Below are 20,248 nucleotides of genomic sequence, written 5' to 3'. Positions count from 1 at the left end.
AATTGTGTTCTTTTCAAAATTTTTGTTTTTTTATATCATCGAATAATTTGAGTTTGGAAAAACTAGAAGGTGATAGAATTGTTATGTTTCAAGTTATCAATGCCGAATAATTTTTTTTATATATATTTTAAATCAGTCAATGGGTGTGAGGGGGGGGGTTGAAGCACTTTTAGTCTCTCCCCTCCTAGGTATGCCAATGGTTTATACTTTATAGCCAGAGTGGTTTTCAGCCATGTGAAACTTGGTTTTCAACAAACAATTTATAAACAGATAAGGGTCATCCTCTTAACCAAGAAAAAAATGTATAAATTTTATTATTATTATATAGTTTGATACTATCAAGGACCAAGTAATATTCATATATACAAACCCTGAGAGATAGTTTTGTGTGCAAGTACAACGGAAACCCTTTGACCTTGACGCTGGTCATGTGGCGGTTGGCTGGCGGAAAAAATCCCAATATGCCGACCCCGTATTCCCTACAATACTTGTCCAACAGCTCTCTGTTCCATTTGTCCATGTTCAGGTACCGGTGGTAATTCTCGAACACGATGACGGAATATCGGCCTTTGTCCAAATTCGTCAGCGCCGGTAACGATTTGCCGGCCACTTCCATTTTATATCTGCAGCAGTGATATAAAACATATTATAATACATGTGTGAACGTAATACGATGCACGTAGGTATATTATATTATATTATTATATAAATTATATATGATATGCCAACTCAAATTAAAAAAAAATCGTAAAAGGGCCGCCGCCGCGTATTATACTCCTTCTGCACTTTGTCGGCGTGATACCGACCGGCCATTCCCGAGCAACCATTGTACATATTATATTATAGGTACTTACATGGCCCATTATGTCGTACATAATGTATCTATATATGATATATTATTATATAGGTATACGATGGATGGTATGAAATTAACGAGTGTGTAATGTGTACAATAATAATAGGCAATATATATATATATATATATATCGAATAAGAAGAATGGGCACTATATATGTGTATATTATTATGTTTACGAGCGAGTCAAGTTTCACCGCCCGCACGTGTGAGCGAGAGAAAAAAACCATAGGCAGGTGAGAGATGTGTGCGTGTGGTGACGAGAGATTGATAGAGAGAGAGAGAGAGAGAGATAGAGAGAGAGAAGCGGATTGCAGAGACGACGACTCATACCGTCCATATACCGCCGGGCGCCAAACGCATTAAATATTATTATATTATAGCGTAGTTACACGTCCTGCGCAGCTCTCCTCGATAGAAATTGTTGTTGCTGTTGTTATTATTATATTTTTTTTTCGCCCCTGTCTCAAAATAAATCTCCGATTCATTATGGTGCGATAATTTTGGCACACACGTTCGACAAAACGCCAGTACTGCCGCCGACAGGGAAAGGACAGCATATTATAGCATATACGAAGGGTCTTATATTTCACACATGCCGTCACGTTTTTATAAATCACTTACATGCCCTTAATGGACAGTTGTAAATCCCACCAATATTTAGGTTTCCTGCCGAAACGCCACAGATCATATGAGATTCGAAAAAAAAACCATCACGTAAACCCTAAAGGTGGTACCGGCTTTTTATTGTTATTGAATTGTATACATAATTTGTATTCGTTTTCACTTTATAAATGTATAACTTTATAACTTTATTTATAAATATTTTAAATTATATATCTTGTAGGGAACATAAGAATTTGATGAAATATTTAAATCAGATTGCTCCACGATTCACTGGTATAAGAAAAATTGCTTGTAAAAAATATAAGTATCCAATATCATAATGATTCAAAAAAAAAACTATAAGATCTAAACATCAGAAATAAAATTTAAATAACCATATTTTATACTTATTAATTATTATACTTAATATTTTTGTGACACGACAAAGAGTCAACCTCCATCCCTTATAATATATAATAACTGTACACTGTAATAGGCACCATCATAATTGCCACTCTCGTTCAGTCTCGTATCAAAACTTAACGTCAGTGGAGCGGCGGTTTTCACAACTCTCGACCATAGATATATACAATGATGTTGAATATATCCATGCTCTCGATGAGAACTGCACGCAAATCGTTAATGTCAAACAAATACGTCGGCGACAGAGTCGGATTTTTTATTAAAGTCGCTGTACAGCAGCACACGCCATAATATTATGTACCCACACACGGCGACCGCGGCAAAGTGAACAGTTTTTAGTTATCGTTTCGTCTAAGATTATAAACATTATACTTCCGACGAAAATCTAATACGATGCGACGTGATACGATATCCCACTCGCGTTATTTTCCGCGGACCAGATTTAATGAAATAAGTTTTCACAATATACCATATACGACATTACATGACGTATATATCATATATATATAATATATATATATATGTGTAGCCGACGACAGTCGAAAGTGCCAAGGTTACTCTTGGCGACGTGTATCTAGGCGAAAAAGAAAAATGTCAATATATAATATTGTGTACCTACGTCATATTAATAAAATATAAACAATACATATATAGGGTTTATATAAAATGTGAACGAGTAGTTACTAAGTTAGTAAAATGTTAATAATGTGGATAATAGAGACATAAAGTTATTAAAAATAAACAATAGTTGCGGAAAAATTATTCAGGTCAATATTATAACATCACAGTTGCTTACAGAGTTTTTTTAATAAAATCCATGGGAGTTGTGGACACAAATATTTCAAAAATTTTCACTTCGTTAGGTGACAAAAACGGCCGACCGAAAAATGTTTTTAAAAAGTTTCTCTTTTCATACTCAGAACTATATACTTCAGCTAGACCTTATGACTGTATTTTTCTGTACCAATAGCTTGTCCGAGATCCGACGTCCTTTTATTTTGCTCATCGGTCATACTATATGAACAGCTGAGTGGATATAAATTGTTTAAAATTTATATGAAAAGTGGTTATTATAGTATGGGTAAACGTTGTTTCAAAAACTCTAGTGCTGTTCAATAATCAGTCATTGATTTACCCACCAACCAACAGAAAAAATAATGTTACGTAAACTGATAAAACATATTTTTTGACAGCCGCCTCAAAAGCACCGGCACAATCTTAATGCTTATAAATAATCAGTCCAACTATATGTCAATCACCATTTACACATCGTCTATGTCAATCACCATTTACACATCGTCAATATCAAACAGTAATTCCCCAACGTCAATAATCGTTGTATCAAAAATAATAATTGGATATTTGTCAGCAATTCATATGTTACCTTTTTAGGTTTCGTCCGCAACTCGCATGGTTTTTGTCACTTATTAGTCCGCAATTAGGCAACACCGATTAAAATGTTGAAATCATCTCAGCAATCACATTTTACAAACAATCCAAACCCATTATCATGCACATATTATCCTTAGCACACTAAATTCAATAATTCAACAACTACTCGTTAAAATTTAACAATTCTGATTTTCAGAAATATTTTCCTTTAGATAATTTTATTTAATGTAGAAAACTGGGTTTCTCATTCAAAAAATAGAAGTTTTTATCCAAACAAGGCACTATCCATAAACAGAACAAATGATCTTAAGAATTTGAAAATATTAAAAAAATAGTCTAAAAATTCAAAAAATCAAATTGATTCTGACTGGAGCTATGAATAATATATATTGATTTTACAACGATAATATGTGTTATTTTATTTTTTCATTTTTTTTGTGTGTGTCTGTCTTCAACACCTTTTGGGGCAGTAAAATGAAACTGTAGTTGATTCGTTAAGTAGAGATTTTCTTCAACAGCATCTTTACTGGTAGGAAAGTGAATCTAGTTGGTACTTTGGGGGTCAAAACTAAAAAATTCCCAATTGTTTTCAAAAACGGCAGGAAAAACGGGAATTTTCACAGAAAACCGGTTTTTGAAAAAATCGATTTTGGTTTTTTTATGTAACTCTAAAAAATATACCATGGATACATGAAATTTTCACCGAATGTACATATCTGCATTTTCTATACACCATACAATTTTAAAAATATTTTGACTCTTGTTGAACTATTTATAGGCACATGCAATTTTCGATTATTAGTTTTTTTTAAACTAAAGTCAATAAAAAATTGTTGCTTGGTCAAAAAACTTGTTCATAATATATAATATATAATACTATATTATAGTAGGTTGTTGTTACTGGAATGAATGACTGTAGACTTGACACAACATATTTTTTATGATTAAAATCACAGTTTTATGAGCTTTAAATTTAATAAAATCTACTTCGCAAATCTCGATCATCGGCAAGGCAACCGGCTAAAGGCGATCACTCTCCGAGAACGAAATTCACCCGGATCAATGTACATTTCTGTACGGCACTTAATTTGTTATATTACGATTGTATGAATATTATTATTATCTATAATATATAAAACTAATGAGTGCTTGATAATCATTGTACTTGGTCATAATAATATAATAATATAATAATTAAGATTCTATTGTTGTAGCAGTCGTGTATACACAAATGATAACGTGACGACTTGAAAATGTTATACGTACCTACTTTATAATTGCATACAATTACAATTTTAATGACTAAGTATATACCGTATACAAATTTTTTAGTTACGAATGAACATGCAACTATACGGTTCAAAAAATACTGAAATCGTTATTAAACATTTACAAAAACAAACAAATAAAAGCCGAATATAGTATTATGGATTTTTTTTTATCCAATATCATTGTTAGCCATATAATACTATTTTATAATAAAAACCGAAACCTAATTTATGTCATAGGTAATAATTAACATATTATTATGTAGAAAAAAACTTGTAAGCGAGTATAATCAGCCTATAGTTTTATTTCACTTAATGCTTGGCATGACCCACTGTGTCTGCATGTGAATAGTATAATATGGGTATATATACAATATCTTTTCATTGTATATATGATTTCGAAATTGCTTCCGTTGTTCGTCATTTCGTAGCGCTCGTAAACACTGGCTTTGAACAATAGTTCTGGACAAAACATTTTGTATTTTTTTTTTTTTTTTGAACTGTTATCATCTATACTATTGTAGCATAAACGACAAAAAAAAATGATGCATGCATGGAGTTCCAGAGAGGGAACAATGTTAGCGATTAAAATTGATCCAAAATGAATGTCGATTGTATAATATATATATATAATGCCAATAGGTATAATTAATTAGATCCATTCAAACGTGTATATTCAGGCACGAATAATCTGTATCTCGGACAATAGTAACATATATGTTACCAGATAGGTAGAGAAAAACAATTACATTGTAGATTCTACCCCGATGGTGCCACCTACATAAAGATTTGGCAGAACAATCGGATTAAACCCGTGGGACTTATAATATTGTTGTATAAAAAGTGACACACGCCCATTTCATTGAAATGCGATTATACGAACGGCCAATAATATTTATATTAAAAACCTGACCCCGTGCACTTCGTTGTCTGTTAAAAATGCCAACTTCATAATATGAACCAAACTTTGTAGAATTCGATACTTAATATTCAGTATAATGGTGTTCAAAACTCAAAAAATTTCATCAGCCATCTTCAATCTCAAAATACTTGTGTACCACTTAAAAATGCTTTCTTAGTGCACACTTGCCGTGAAAATTTCATATCTCAAGGTATCATAGTTTAGGCTTAACGTTGAACAGTCAGTGGTTCAGCCAAGACACGTTCGATTGCATTATATTATATAGTCACCCCACCCGTAGTTGCCCACAAGACTTGCTTGCGAAGAGTATACATTATCAGGCAATCCACAGTGAAGGCCTGGTGAAATCGGCGAGACGGCGATCGCCGACTGGGCCAGCTTCAAATAAATTGAAAAAAAATATGTCCGAGACTCCATGTTTTCCTAACTGTACCTGAACGGAGTAGACCTTTTTTATTTAGCTGACCAAGTAATGTACATTCGTACACTTCGTGGAACTCGGTGCACCCCATGTTAAATCTGGTATGCATTTTAAAAATTTTACTATTTAGACCGTGTATGGACGGACTTAGAACGCAGTGCAGCACCGCTGTTTTATATAGATTTTAAACCGTGTATGAACCGAAGTTGTTACTCGGGGTGTGGTAGGGCCGCCACTGGCAATCCACCCACCATAGCGGATTGTGGACCCCGCGAGGTAAGTATACTTAAGTGTATAATTTTCAACCTATAGTTTTAAAGTTAAAACAAGTTTGTCATTTTTACTTGAACCAACTTATTGGATTGGATACAATGTGCCATCCGATGGTTTTTGATAAAGCTATATAACCGGAAAAAATGATTAGAAGGATAGTTAAGTGTTTGTATTTGTGGTCACACTAATTTGGAAGAAAACAATAGATTAATTTTTACTGCCATCTATTATAGTAACAGATTACAACTCTGTGTTAAATCCAACGGTGTCCGCTATTCAGAGGCTTCAAGTTCAATCGAATAATTTGGTTAAAGACATATGTACAACACATTTCAGTAAGCCTACTTAAATCAGGAGGTCTGCAAACCAATCCCGCCACTAACACAAAAGTTAAAACCATTTACTCGAACTAGAAAAAGAAAAAACTGGATATTCGAGTCTTATTATTGTTCTATATACGCGACCGCCACCACGTCCAACGTCATAATAGATAAAACACACAGCAAAACTTTCGACAGTTTGACATAACAAAGTTCAATGCCGAACTAAAAGTTAAAACGGCGTTCAGACACACGTGACCCTCTTAACTAGGTATATCTAGGTTTTGCTTTGATAATTTCGCCAAATATAAGAGGTTTGGTCGACGCATTGATAGACGTCCCAAAAACTATTAGCAATAGCTATATACAAGTAACTAACCTATATATTATACTATAGTATAGCTGTTAAGGCTGTGTTTTCGACGGCTTATTAAATATTTCAATCTAATTACTATTATTATTATTAAAACACAAGCGCGAGCGAGACGTACACGAAAAATACGCTCGGCAAAGTCCATTATTCATTAATCATTACATTATCCCGCAAAGGATTAATCCGACGCCACAATCAGGATAATATCACGTCATAATTCGCTCAAGCATAGATACACTATATATTATAATAGTTATACGCGTCTGATAAATAATTTTCCATCATCGTTCAGCGATCGAATAGATTGATTTATAATTATAGCACTTACAGTTATTCACAAATATAATGCAATGTATCCGCTATTTGTTGATACATTTTATGTCAGCTGCATAGCGTTAATTCCAAAATATGTCAGAAAATACATTAATTTTGCGCAACGAAATTATTAAAATCCCACTAAAAATAATTATTATGAAATTAATTTTTCATAAAAATAACGGGTTATTTAAAAATCTTAATGATAAAGCAAAATTTGCTGTAAAGCGAATTTTAGAACAATATACTTAACTTCTTAGTTAAAAACAATTATAATTATGATTGGATTATGAATTTTTGGTAGTTTTCTAAGATGTAGAGCTCGTAAATTATAACAGCTGCCTTTAATGCAAATTTGTAGCAACTTATTAAAAGCGATAGTATATAACTTATAATAACAAGTTTAGTTTAAGAAAACTCTAATTATGACTAACACTCAGCTGGAGGGTCTAAATAATTAATATTACAATGTCATCAAGTCAAAATAAATAGAACTTTCGATTATACGAGGCGTTTCCTTTGCAATAATTATGGCTATGCGAATACTCAGTTAAAATACGCGTTAAGTTAAATGTTGGATTTATAAATAGTTAATAATTTTGTTTCACAAGTTCTTTAATAACATCCAAAACATTTTTATATTGTGTAAGAAAATAGCAAAAAGCCAAATATTAAAAGAAAAATAAAGATCACAATGAAATAAACAGTTGTATACGTTTTTAAACATATTATGTGTTCCAAGTAAAACGCAAATAAAGATTTTTCCAGGTATACACTTTTAAAATAATATAGTTTCTGAATTTCCCAGGAACTAGCAACCAAATAAAACAAAAATAGTGGATTTCTAGACACTTGGGATGACGCGAAACAATTCAAACAAAATTATACACAACATGTGATAAACTGTAAAATACAACTTTAGATTTAGTAATGACTTATGATAAAAAGTTTTACAAAACATTTCTATTGAAATCCCATATAAGGGGGGGGGGGTAGTATTATCGAAAATAAAGTGAATGCTTATAGTTGGAAAAAATATAATTATTTAATTAAGATTCTTAAGAATTATGACTGCTCATATATACAACATTATACTTATTTAGTTTATATTATGAACAAAAGACTGCATATAGGAATTCATCATATTATACAATACATTTTAAAAGGCTAAAAGAACTTAATATGATGTCCATATTATTTTTGGAAACTATAAATTACTTAATAAACCTACTGCAAATCAAAAATCCATAGTTTATTTATTTTAAGGGACATTACATAAAATAGTACATTACCTATTAAATTAATGTTTAACAGAAACTATAGGCTTGTTTGCTAAAGATAGAGGGAAGGGTCGGTAATGACAATGCATATGAGACGGGTAGGTAATTGAAGAGAAAATAAAGTAATTTGACAGAGATGTACGCTATCAGAAAGGCTGCGTACGAGTTGATTCCCGGGTACCTGTTTACCTGCACCGACACCGTTGAGTTGATTCCCGGGTCATTAGAGGGTACGTACGAGTTAATTCCCTATTGTTGTATATCAATTATCAATAGAATGCAAGAGTAAAGAGTTTACGACAGTATAAAGAGTTTGACCGTCACACACAACTCGCTCTTATATCCACCGAGACCACGCGCGAATTCACAAAAAAAAAAAATTTGAGAGAAGAGATGTCACGGTATACTAGTAATCTCATTACCAGATACCAATTTATAAAAACAATATGTTACAAATTTTGACCAAATTACTAAATTTTTTTATATTTTTTTACCTAGTTACTACTAAATGTTTTTAATAATAATATAATTCAATAAATAATTAATAAATAAAAATTGAATGATTTTCAAAATATGAAAAAACTAAAAAAACAACATTTTTGAGAAACTTGTCAGCCAACCTCCTCGTGGTGTTTCTTGGGTTATGCTAATAGACTGAATATTTTACTAAATATTAAATAAAATATATAATGAACCGGGAATCAACTCGTACGTACTTCTTATTGACCCGGGAATCAACTCGTACGTAACTCTTAATGACCCGGGAATCAACTAATACACGAGAAAGGTCTCGGGAATCAACTCACTTATTGCGATCAGAAAGTTCTGTTTTCTTACCTCAGTCTATTATGGACGAGTGTCTCGGCTAGTTCCCTGCCGAGTCTCGGGTATGCAGTCTCAACGAGTAATAACAACTTAGGGTCGGTCCTAGGACGGCCATCGCCTGATCCTTGGCGAGGCGGTCTGTGATCCGTTGGCGGTGTGGATTGGAAGTGAGGGCACATGCCATACGGTCGCATCCGAACCATTTTGCGTTCCCGTCGCATCAGTAAGCTTAAAAATAAAAATAAAACATATTCTAAGTATAAAAAAAGTTGGTTATGAAAATTCAAAAATATATTGAATACCCTATAATCATATTCATACACCTGAAACAAGCGTACTTTAACTTTATCTACTTTGTAATAATTACAATTATTGGAAAACAACTTAAAAAAAAAAATTTTCTTCCCGAATAATAGAAAATAATTTGCGTTACTATTAAAAATAGGTACATTTTATTTTACCAGCACATGCGTGTACCAAAGTGGTTGAAAATTTGAAAATTTCTCAAAATATTTATTTTGTCGTTGCCTTTAACATCCAGAAAACCAAATTTTTTTACTTCAAGCCAACCAGTTGATATATTTAGTGATAATTTTAGAGTGCACACTGTTCTTTTTATGTAACGCAAAAGTGTCACTTATAATAATACATTGTACCAACAAATTGTAAAAATAATTGAGGTATTCATATGATTAAAATAGATTAGCAAATAGTTAGTAACGTTTTAGCAATGAACTGTATTATAAATTATAAATTGAAGAATTTTAATTATTACTATGAAAAAAAGAAGGAAAACGCTGTTCAAATACAGGTCACTAATCTCTTTCTTGTTATTATAGTCCGACCACGACCAGATAAAGTAAAAAACATAATAAATTTAAATACCATTAAAATGATCAGTCCAAACACTTATTATTCTGATATAACAATATTGAACAATATATAGTATAACCTCATTGTGACCGACTATTTTATTAATCATAATAACTGAATCAATGATTTGAAGTATGAAAAATAAAGCTTTTAACTATGAATGGTGAATCCATAAAATGTTATATATAAAAATAACATAATATATTGTATCTTTATATTACGAAAGAACAAAATTTCAAAATAGCTAGGGATACAGCTATATATATAGAGATTTCTTCTTGGATTTCTTTGAGTTGTATTATTATTTATTACCTTACCTATAATACCATTGATTTTGTAAACTAGTAGGTATTTATAATCAATGTTAGTACCTAAATCTTATATTAATTAACTATTGTCTGTAACTAAGCTGATAAGTAGTAATTAAGAAGCTCACAAGTGAATTAAAAAAAATAAAAGTTAAGAAATAAATGATAATATTATTTATTAAAACATAAGTAATAAACGAATATATTAATATTACGTAATCGTTTAACAAAAACCTTATGAATCACAAATAGTTCAAAGTATTTTTTTCAGTTATATCAAATGTCTTAAGGAGTAAAAACTCTTTAAAAATATAGTAAGACAGCTACAAACGAATACGGTTTGTAAATTTGAAGTTCTTGGGGAAATAAATTGTGTATGTTTTAGTTTTACGCGTTCCACTTCATTATATTTTAGTTATATATATTCGAGCATTTATTGCCATGATAAAATATTAATTTGAATAATACAAAAATTACAAAATAATAATAATATATTACAATAGAACATATTCAGCCACATCAACTTTTATCTCAAAAGTAAGAAAAAATATTTTTTTAACATTAACATTTAATAGGTCCAATGCGAGCTATAATAGAACTAAAGTTATTTAATATTTTGAGAATGAAAAGATGAAACTATATACCTAGTAATTTTAAATGATCATTAACATCTAAAAGTTTAATAGACTAAAAATGAGTTTTTTTATGATAATAAAAAATTTCTTATTGTATTGTATGTCAAGTGTATAATGTTCATTATAAACTCAAGTTGAATTATGTTATGCTGCTTTTATTAGCCAGTCTAAATAAAAAACATACAAAGAAGTATTTAAAAATTAATATTTCCTGTTCCAAGGTTTAGAAAATTAGCCTATGAGACATGAGGATAATTAATTAATTTTATGAGTAAAAAACTTGTTTTTTTCAAGTGTCAATTCCAAAATTACCAAAATTAGTTTATTAAAAGAAACAATTTAATCGAATCTCAAATATTGTTCGGTTATAAAAAATAAAGTATTACTACGATATTTTAGCCTTATAGATTTTAATCAACTTTGCGCATTTACCATACCACATTTCATTATTTAGTTACGAGTAACAAACTCTCACTAGACATCGAAAATCTACTGTACCATCAATATATTATACTATAGTATCAGTAAACATGGCCTATAAAGGTAGGTATTCGTATAAGACAGTAAAGATACAGCGGTGTTATTAAACAACGTAAACAAATGTTTTTGTTTAAAACAGTTTTGGTATACAATGATGCGAAACACTTAAACACAGTAAACAACCAGAATAATTATTTTCTTTTTATTTATGTTGGAAATTGCCATCAGCAGTCTTCAATTCAAAATAATAGCAATATATTTGTATACTAAAATTATATAGTTATGCCAGGTACCTAGATAATATTAGAATATACTAAATTATTATTTGATGACAGTATATGTATGCATAAGTAATTTCTCGTGAATACAACTCAATAACAGGCAAGTGTATACCGAGATTATATTACAGATAAATTGGAACGCCAAAGTTTAACGTTCTCAATAGGATGAAGTTTGTTTATTGTGTTTCTTGAATAATAATTTATTTCGAATAAAGTTCCATTTCATCGGCAGCCGTTGGCCGAGTAGTTGGTAGAAATAACTTTTTTTCATGTACCATAATAATATATATAAATTGATAGCAACGGCGTTTTCAGAATATCAAATCAATGATATGATTGCAGAGTATTCATAATATATTCTAATATAATATTAGCGTGATATTTTAAGTTTTCGTAAGCAATAATACAGTTTTAGATTAGACGTTTAAGATTTGATATTATATTGATCATTAAATATTATCAGTGATATTATATTCATATTATAATATAATAGTATTATTATCGTCATTTATTAGCTGTAGCCTGTAATAATAATATATTAGTGTCATATCGTAGAAATTATCTTAAGTCTTGACTAGAAATATCTAACTGTGATCTCAAGTGATGTTGTTTGCTGAATATAATTATAATTAACAATCGTTGTTTATTACTCATTAATTGCATTGAGTATTTCATATTATTAGTATAACGCGTATAGTTACATTGTATAGAAAATATTCAAAATATTCAAAATCGTAATTATTTTTTAATTTGCAGATTGCAGACTTTGAATAAAAAAAAACTATAGATAACTCTTCTATTATATGTTTATATATTCGAGATATATATATACTGGATGTAAGATCCATACGAAGGCACATACTCAATGATATAGATATGATTTATGGAAGAACAGGAATATATTTTAAGCCACATAATGCAACATTAACCAGTTCAAGAAGTTCTCCAGATTAGGTACATGGTAAAGACTGTACATTCAAAACAGCACGTTGGTAAATTATGTAAAAAGTCTGATTCGATGTCTACATGAAAATCAGTCTAATAAAACCAATGATATAATTAATAAACATCAATTAAAAAACTAATAAGTAAAATATAGTTAATAACCTTGATGACAATAATGTGTATCAATCAAATTGTAAAAAATTGATATGTGTAAATATAAATAATTCAGGAAACTTTGGTATTAATATTGGTGATAAAAATAAATCAATACTATATTGTATATTATCTAGAAAATTAAGTGAACTTTTCAACAATAAAGGAATTTTACATATTATCACTATATATTATATTAGTATTGTACCACAGGAACTCCGTAGGTATACCAGATAAAATAGATTAGCCTCGAGATTAGCTTAGTAGGTAAACGCATCAACTTTTAATATTATTATTATGATTGTATTATAATTTAATTATGCTGAAATAAATACAAAAACAAATTCGCATAATTAATTTAAAAGCATGAAATAATTTTCAACAAATAAATTCGAATTCCTACAACACACACAACACACGACAGTGTGTACATATTATATGCGCGTTACTATTATACGGAAAGTTAAAGCAACAGCTTGTTGAAAAATACGACAGATTCTTTTTGAAATTATCTAATTTACAGTTCAATAAACTGCATGATTATTACCACGACAATTGTCATAAATTTTGTTATATTGAAAGCGTCTCAACATTTAAACTTGTAACATAGTTTTCTTATACATAGCTATATAGTGTTTTATAAAGTTACACTGTGCTGTTTCTGCAATATTATAAGTTATAATACATTATATATAAAGTGTGTACCAAAATCGATCGTCGTGGTGATGAATCGAAATAGTTATAAATATATTTTCAGAGAATTAAGTTAGCTGATACAATACGCGTTTCGTATATAATAATCCGTTTCTATTTTTCGGTCAATGTAAATTAAACATATAATATTGAGTTTAACAGCATAATTTATTATATTTATTTACACAAAAACGTCTCTCGAAAACACATTATATATTCCATATCTGTTTTTACAGTACATAAACAAGAATTTTTCTAAATCTCATAACGCATTATCCCGTTTAGGTCCTTGTGACCACTTTTTTTTCAACACTCTTCGGTTTTGATTTATGAAAGGTATTGCATATGACGTCAAAAACCTTATGCAAAGCTTTTGGGTTCATATAACAACACAACGACGCCACTGCGAAATATAACTTCACCGATCGGTGGTACATAAAAAAATTCGGTCCTTTGAAAATGTGGAGGACCTTTATGATTTTAATGGGTCCCACAGACATCCGGCGAAAGTACAAAATAACTGGTAAACGAGTGACCACAGCCATAAAAAGAGAGGAAACTGAAGTTTAATTTTTTTTAATGTATTTTCATTGTTGAATACCAACTAAATAGGATTATGGTTTTATAAGACTTAAATGTGATATATATTGCATACTCGACAGTAGTCGACACGTTTAAATAAAATGCTGGAGGATAAATTATATATTTATACTTCAAGTAGGTAAAAAATAAAGATAAGGTCATAAGTAAGGAAGTATATATTTTAAAGTTAAAAGTATAATGTAATACGCATATCTATGTATTACTTGTGTAGGTTTTAATCGAGGCATTAATACTAAATACGGGGTGGTTTAAACATTTATGTATGTATATTCGCTACTTATAATGTATTACATAGCAAATATTATATGATTTTCTATAATAATAAAATCGAAATTCTTTAATTATTTGTAGTTAATTTTTATATTTATATATATATTGTATAAAATAAAATACAATGTTTAGCCTGAGAAAAACAAAACAAAACAAAGAAATATTACACATACACACACTATATCACAGTCTATAGGTACCTACCTATACTCAATTAGTTATTCATATAAGTCAACTATATCAATAGAATATTTTATAAAAAAAACAGTTTTGTATGATATATAGGTATAATTAATCGAACAATTAATTATTTACCACCGATCATTATTTTTTTCAAATAAAAACTTTAAGAAAGCGTTGTATTATTTAGACTTCACATTTTATTTTGGAACCAATACAGCTATATTTTGTTATTATCGGCTAAGGGTTATCATTTACATTTGCTTCCCAGATTTTATTATTAAATCAATCGACAAAACAAAAAAATCAAATGAAAATGACCAATGGTTTATAATATCTTTTTTTAAATAATTGTATATACCTACTTAATTATCTTATGTTATGAGAATAATGAAGTTTTAAGCTACCACATGTCAACCACTAACAAATAAATAAAAACAATATGCCTAAACAAATATTTATAATACTATCTAATATACTATTGCCAATATTTTATTATTATTGTTACCATATAGATAGATAACTAATTTAAAAACGGGGTCAGTTAATTTAGGAGAGTGTAGTCGACGTTCAACTTGGACGATTCTACAAAATTATTTATTTCATCGAAATAATCCTTTGCTTAAGCTAAGTTGTTGTACGTAGTAAACATAATCTAAGTCCAAAACGCACCAATTATAATAATTCTAGTGTTTGGTTACGCCGCGGTAACTTATTAGCTTGGCAAATCGAAAACATAATTTCTCGAAACTTACTAGCTGTACAGACCTATACAGTTAACATAATATTATATTGTACAAAATCACAACAGATTTAACAAGTCTTGAATATAATATTTGTTATTAATTAACCATTTTGTAAATAGTGACGCTGAGTTTAAAAATTTAAAAATTTCGAAAAGTTAAATATCGACAATGTTCATATTTTATAATATATAAATTATGTATGTATTATGTAGGTATATGATATTTATCTGGACGATTGTATAATATTTGGACGCCCAAATCACATTTAAATAATATTACATATTATGTAATATTTTATAGATAGGTACGTCCTGCCATGTATACCATGAATGATACATTGGTACCTTCGCATGTATTTAAATATTCGTCCAAACGTATTATTATTATTTTTTTAATTCACCCAGACATGATTAAATCAGCCTAGACCTTGAATAATTCATAGACATTTGACCAAATGAAACATCCCCAAAAACTTTGACTATATTGTCCATAATATGGATGTAGCGAATGATGAAAGCTGCAGAATGAAAGTCATGCATTATTTATACTTGTTAGGTATAAGAATTGGACGCTGATGATATTTCGTACTGTATATAACATAAAATTGGGTTTCTATTTATTAATTTTAGATCAAAACTCGAGTGATATGCGCGATAATGATAAAATACGTATAAAAATAAAATAAAATAAAATAAAATACCTATACGCACTACACTCCGTAGTCACAGCAATTTCAGAAATAAACTTAACGTATGATTGTATCTATGCAGTGTACACTGTATTGTATATATACATAAATATTTTATGCACCGTCTTACACGTAATTTGAAATAACTCCGCCTGGAAACCTACAAGGAACCTTATAAAGGCAATAATATACGTGCTAGTAAAAGTGTATAAAAATTCGCTCGTAGGTATTACATGATGTACTAATAATAACGGCTAACGATCGAAACATTTAACGAGGCAAAATGCGCTTCATAATATTGGACCACGAAAGACAACATTTTCAAAAATAAAAACAATTATCACTGATATATTATATTAAAATAATATGTTTGTATAACATCTTACATAGAATTCGACATTAGAATAATAAGGGCTATAAAACTCAAATCACTGCTATGTCTAACTACCTATATAGTAGGTACCTACCTTATCACTGATGTATGATTTAAATTATATGGTGAAATATTCAAATAGATTGTTCAGAATAACATTTTTATTTTGAATTCAATGACTTTTGAATAAAACAAATTATTTTCTCAGTGTACCATGAAATAATACTGTTGCAATATTTTGAATAATAATGTTATGCTACACGGAAAAAACTACATCTAAAATAAATAAAACTCTACCTACAATTGGTAAAATATTATAGTACCTTAAAAAATTAAGCCACTTCATTATACTAATAAGATTTTATAAGTACTAATATATAGGTAACTCAACATAATATCATATTATCGTACCGATGACTAACAAACGTAATATTGTATTATAACATACACTATACACAAATAAAAATAAAAGTCTAGGACTCCAAGTATAATAGTACGTGTCTGAGTATCACAAAATAACAATAACCACGATCATATATACTCGCAACTCTCGCAACTACATATATTTTATAATCACATTACATTATGATAAAATCAAAATTATTATTATTTTTAATTCCGAGAGGAACGATGGATATGTTGGTGTTCCAACAGCTTGGTACTTTTTAGGTTCATACACTTCAGAATTTATTTTCTAGTTAAAAATACATTTATTTTTGTTTTTAACACCAAATTACCAAAAGCTTCAAATATAATCAAACATTTATCATAAATATTATTGTTTACTCGAATATACAAAAACAATTAGCGTAAAGCTATATTATAATTTTTTTACGAGGGGCGTAAGTTCAATTTTTAACGATATTGGATTATCAACCGAATAATAAGAATTTATTCTAAAACGGTTTTTGTTATTTTATTATTATTCAAAATATATTGATCGTAAAAACTTTAAACATTCAAGAATATTTGTATGTCTTGCTTAGGAATTGTATATAACTGTCCTTTAAAATATCTATACTCCGCATCCTTTTTATGCGGAGGTTAGTATAACGGGGCACGGTCTCAAAATATAAGGTCGGAAAACTCTACCTTATTAGTGTTCCGTTTAGTTGTGAAAATATGTTTAAAATATTGCTACTGTAAACTAAGAGCTGTCAGTTATAAGTATTTAAGGTTGGGTTAAGACTTAAAATCACAAAAATACAGATTACAGAACTATAGGTATATGAAGTTATAGACTAGGAAGTTGTTCCATTTTCTTGTTTTTCTTTTTGGGATATTATTTATTGTTAAGTTGGCTTGAAAAAAAAAATATTGCAAAAATATTTGTTTTCATGAAAATTGTGAGAAAAAAAATGAATGCATATTTGAACTTTTTTAAGAGCATAAGTGGACGCTTATTTAGTCGTACTTTTTACATGCATTACAAGTTCCGAGCCCTAAATATTATAATCAATTGTCTGTGTCAACAAGTTGCCGAGCAAATCAGATATAAACCTTTAAGGTCTTTTACGGTATTACTGAAGAAGATTACAAGAATTACTGTTTGGTATAATGTTTTTACTTTTTTAATCAGTCTTATAACATTCATTTTTGCTTAGTTATACAGAACTTTGAGATTTTTTTTTAAATTTCTGTTTTGTATTTTTTTGGTAGGCAAATTGTTTCATGCGCATTTTAACATAACATAGGTATATAATAACATATGCTATTATCTGGTCACAGTGTATGGTGTAACTTTCATTAAATCAACTGTTATAACTTTATAAGTTTCAAAACATTTGTTGATGAATAGTTTTTAGCAAAACTTTTTCGACTTTTTTATAAAATTAAAGAAGCTTATGTTGGGATGTATTCATTCACCTCGCGTTTTCATATTTACCATAATAGCGCAGGCAACTGCTGAGAATATACTTGTGATATTGCAAAAGAAGATATAGGCTAATGTAAGTATAACTGTATAATTAATAAGTAATTATAGTCACTGAAGTTAATTCATTTATAAAGTAGGTACACTTGAGCTTAAGATGCATGGTGATGGCATCTTGTCGCTTTTGTACAAGAACAAAGCAAATTTAATCATAAAATTTCGAAAAGTTTAATTATTTTACTATAATTTTCTATTGCTAAGATCATAAGAGAGAATTATATCAAATTAATTTAATAAGAATATTATTTTTAGATTCTAAGCGGAGCGATGAATGTATGTATTTTACAATTATGTGTATTTTTTTATTTGTGTGTCTATCATTGCGGTTTAAGGCAGAAAAGTGCTTCGATCTTCTTCAATAGCAACTTTTCTGGTAGGAAAGTGAATCTAGTTGGTGCATTCGAGAAGTTAAAATTTAAAATTCAAAATAGTTTATAAAAGCGATAGGAAAAACAAACAAAAAATTAAAAGAAAACGGGAATTTGTATGCAAAACCTGCAGTTTTCGAAAAAATCGATTTTGGTTTTTAGTGTAACTGTAAAAAAAAAGGACCGAATACATGGAATTTCAACTGAATATCTGTATTAGTATTTTCTATACTCCATACAATTTCTAAATTATTTTGACTTGTATTGAACTATATTTATAGGCATATGACATTTTCGATTATTATTTGTTTTTGTAAACTAATGACGATAAAAAATTGTTCGATCAGTCAAAAACTTGTAAATGTAATACAAGGTTCCTCGTAAGTTGTTGATGGTGAAACTTATAAAAATAGTTGAGCTTAACCATTTTATGAGCGTTTGAATTTAGAAATTAGAATTTTTATTTTATTACACAAACATAACGAAAATTATTTAAAATTTAAAATTAATGAGTTGCTCAATCGTTTTTTTAGAAAATATTTGTTTTACGAAAAGTTATTTTTGAACAAAAACAAATAAAACTAACTAACGTCTATAAACAGCAATGGTATGAACTACTTTTTTTATTACCTATAGAGTATTTATTTAAATACTATACGTAAATTCATATATGCTCCCTCACAACAATAATATATTTTAATTTATATATTTGGTGGCTTTAGAGAAATTATTCTGGTCGAGTTAGTACTTAGTATAACGCTCTTAAATATTGTTTTAGTTGACCAATGACTACAACATATTGTCCGACACGACAGCAAAACCCCTAGGACTGAATATCTCGTGAGTGGTATATTTAAAACGGTGATACAAATTTTCTTTAAATACCAAATATGAAATAACTATCCTTCCCAATCGAACACTCATCCATCGTCCTGTTTCATGTATAGTGTATACAATACCTAGTAAACTGGCAAATGGTACTGTTCGATTGTTATTATCTGATTGATCTTTTACTAATAATACGAGTAAGAAAGAAAGGTAAATATTTTATAATAGGAATTATATAAAAGACCTGGTTAAGACAAATAAGCCCAAGGCGCATTTATTTTTCTGAATTTTATCTAAAAATGAATTATTTTTATAAAGACTGTGATATAAAAACCACCATGAGCACAATAAATTGTTTCAAAAATAACACAGAAAACACAACAGACAGTGTTAGCCTTATTTTTGAAAAAACATTCAAAATACAAAATATGGAAATAAAAAATTCCTTTTTTTTGGATGACCGATCACAACAACATAAAATTAAATAAAAAACAGACCACGAAGCCAAAAAATCAATAGAATATGTACCTAAAAAAACAATTTTCATAAATGATAAAAACTTGCAAGTTTAAAAGAAATACCAACTAATCTGTACATTTTGTGGAACAGTAATTACAG

At 29.2% G+C, this 20,248-nt stretch overlaps 1 protein-coding gene across 1 annotated transcript in view; it reads right to left on the bottom strand.

Moving 5' to 3' along the window:
• Positions 1-262: 262 nt before the first annotated feature.
• LOC111040371 (bifunctional heparan sulfate N-deacetylase/N-sulfotransferase-like) overlaps positions 263-20,248 on the bottom strand; it is a 47,705-nt gene continuing 27,719 nt past the window's right edge. Inside the window, exons 3-4 of the mRNA XM_022324264.1 lie at positions 9,286-9,501; positions 263-623 (exon numbers count right to left, since the gene is read on the bottom strand). Of these exons, the coding sequence (XP_022179956.1) occupies positions 278-623; positions 9,286-9,501 (562 nt within the window). The 3' untranslated portion in view covers positions 263-277. The remainder of the gene's footprint in view (positions 624-9,285; positions 9,502-20,248) is intronic.

Source organism: Myzus persicae, unplaced genomic scaffold, assembly GCF_001856785.1.
Source record: "Myzus persicae strain clone G006 unplaced genomic scaffold, MPER_G0061.0, whole genome shotgun sequence".
Lineage (NCBI taxonomy): Eukaryota > Metazoa > Arthropoda > Insecta > Hemiptera > Aphididae > Myzus > Myzus persicae.
This window is presented reverse-complemented; position numbering and strand designations above follow the sequence as displayed.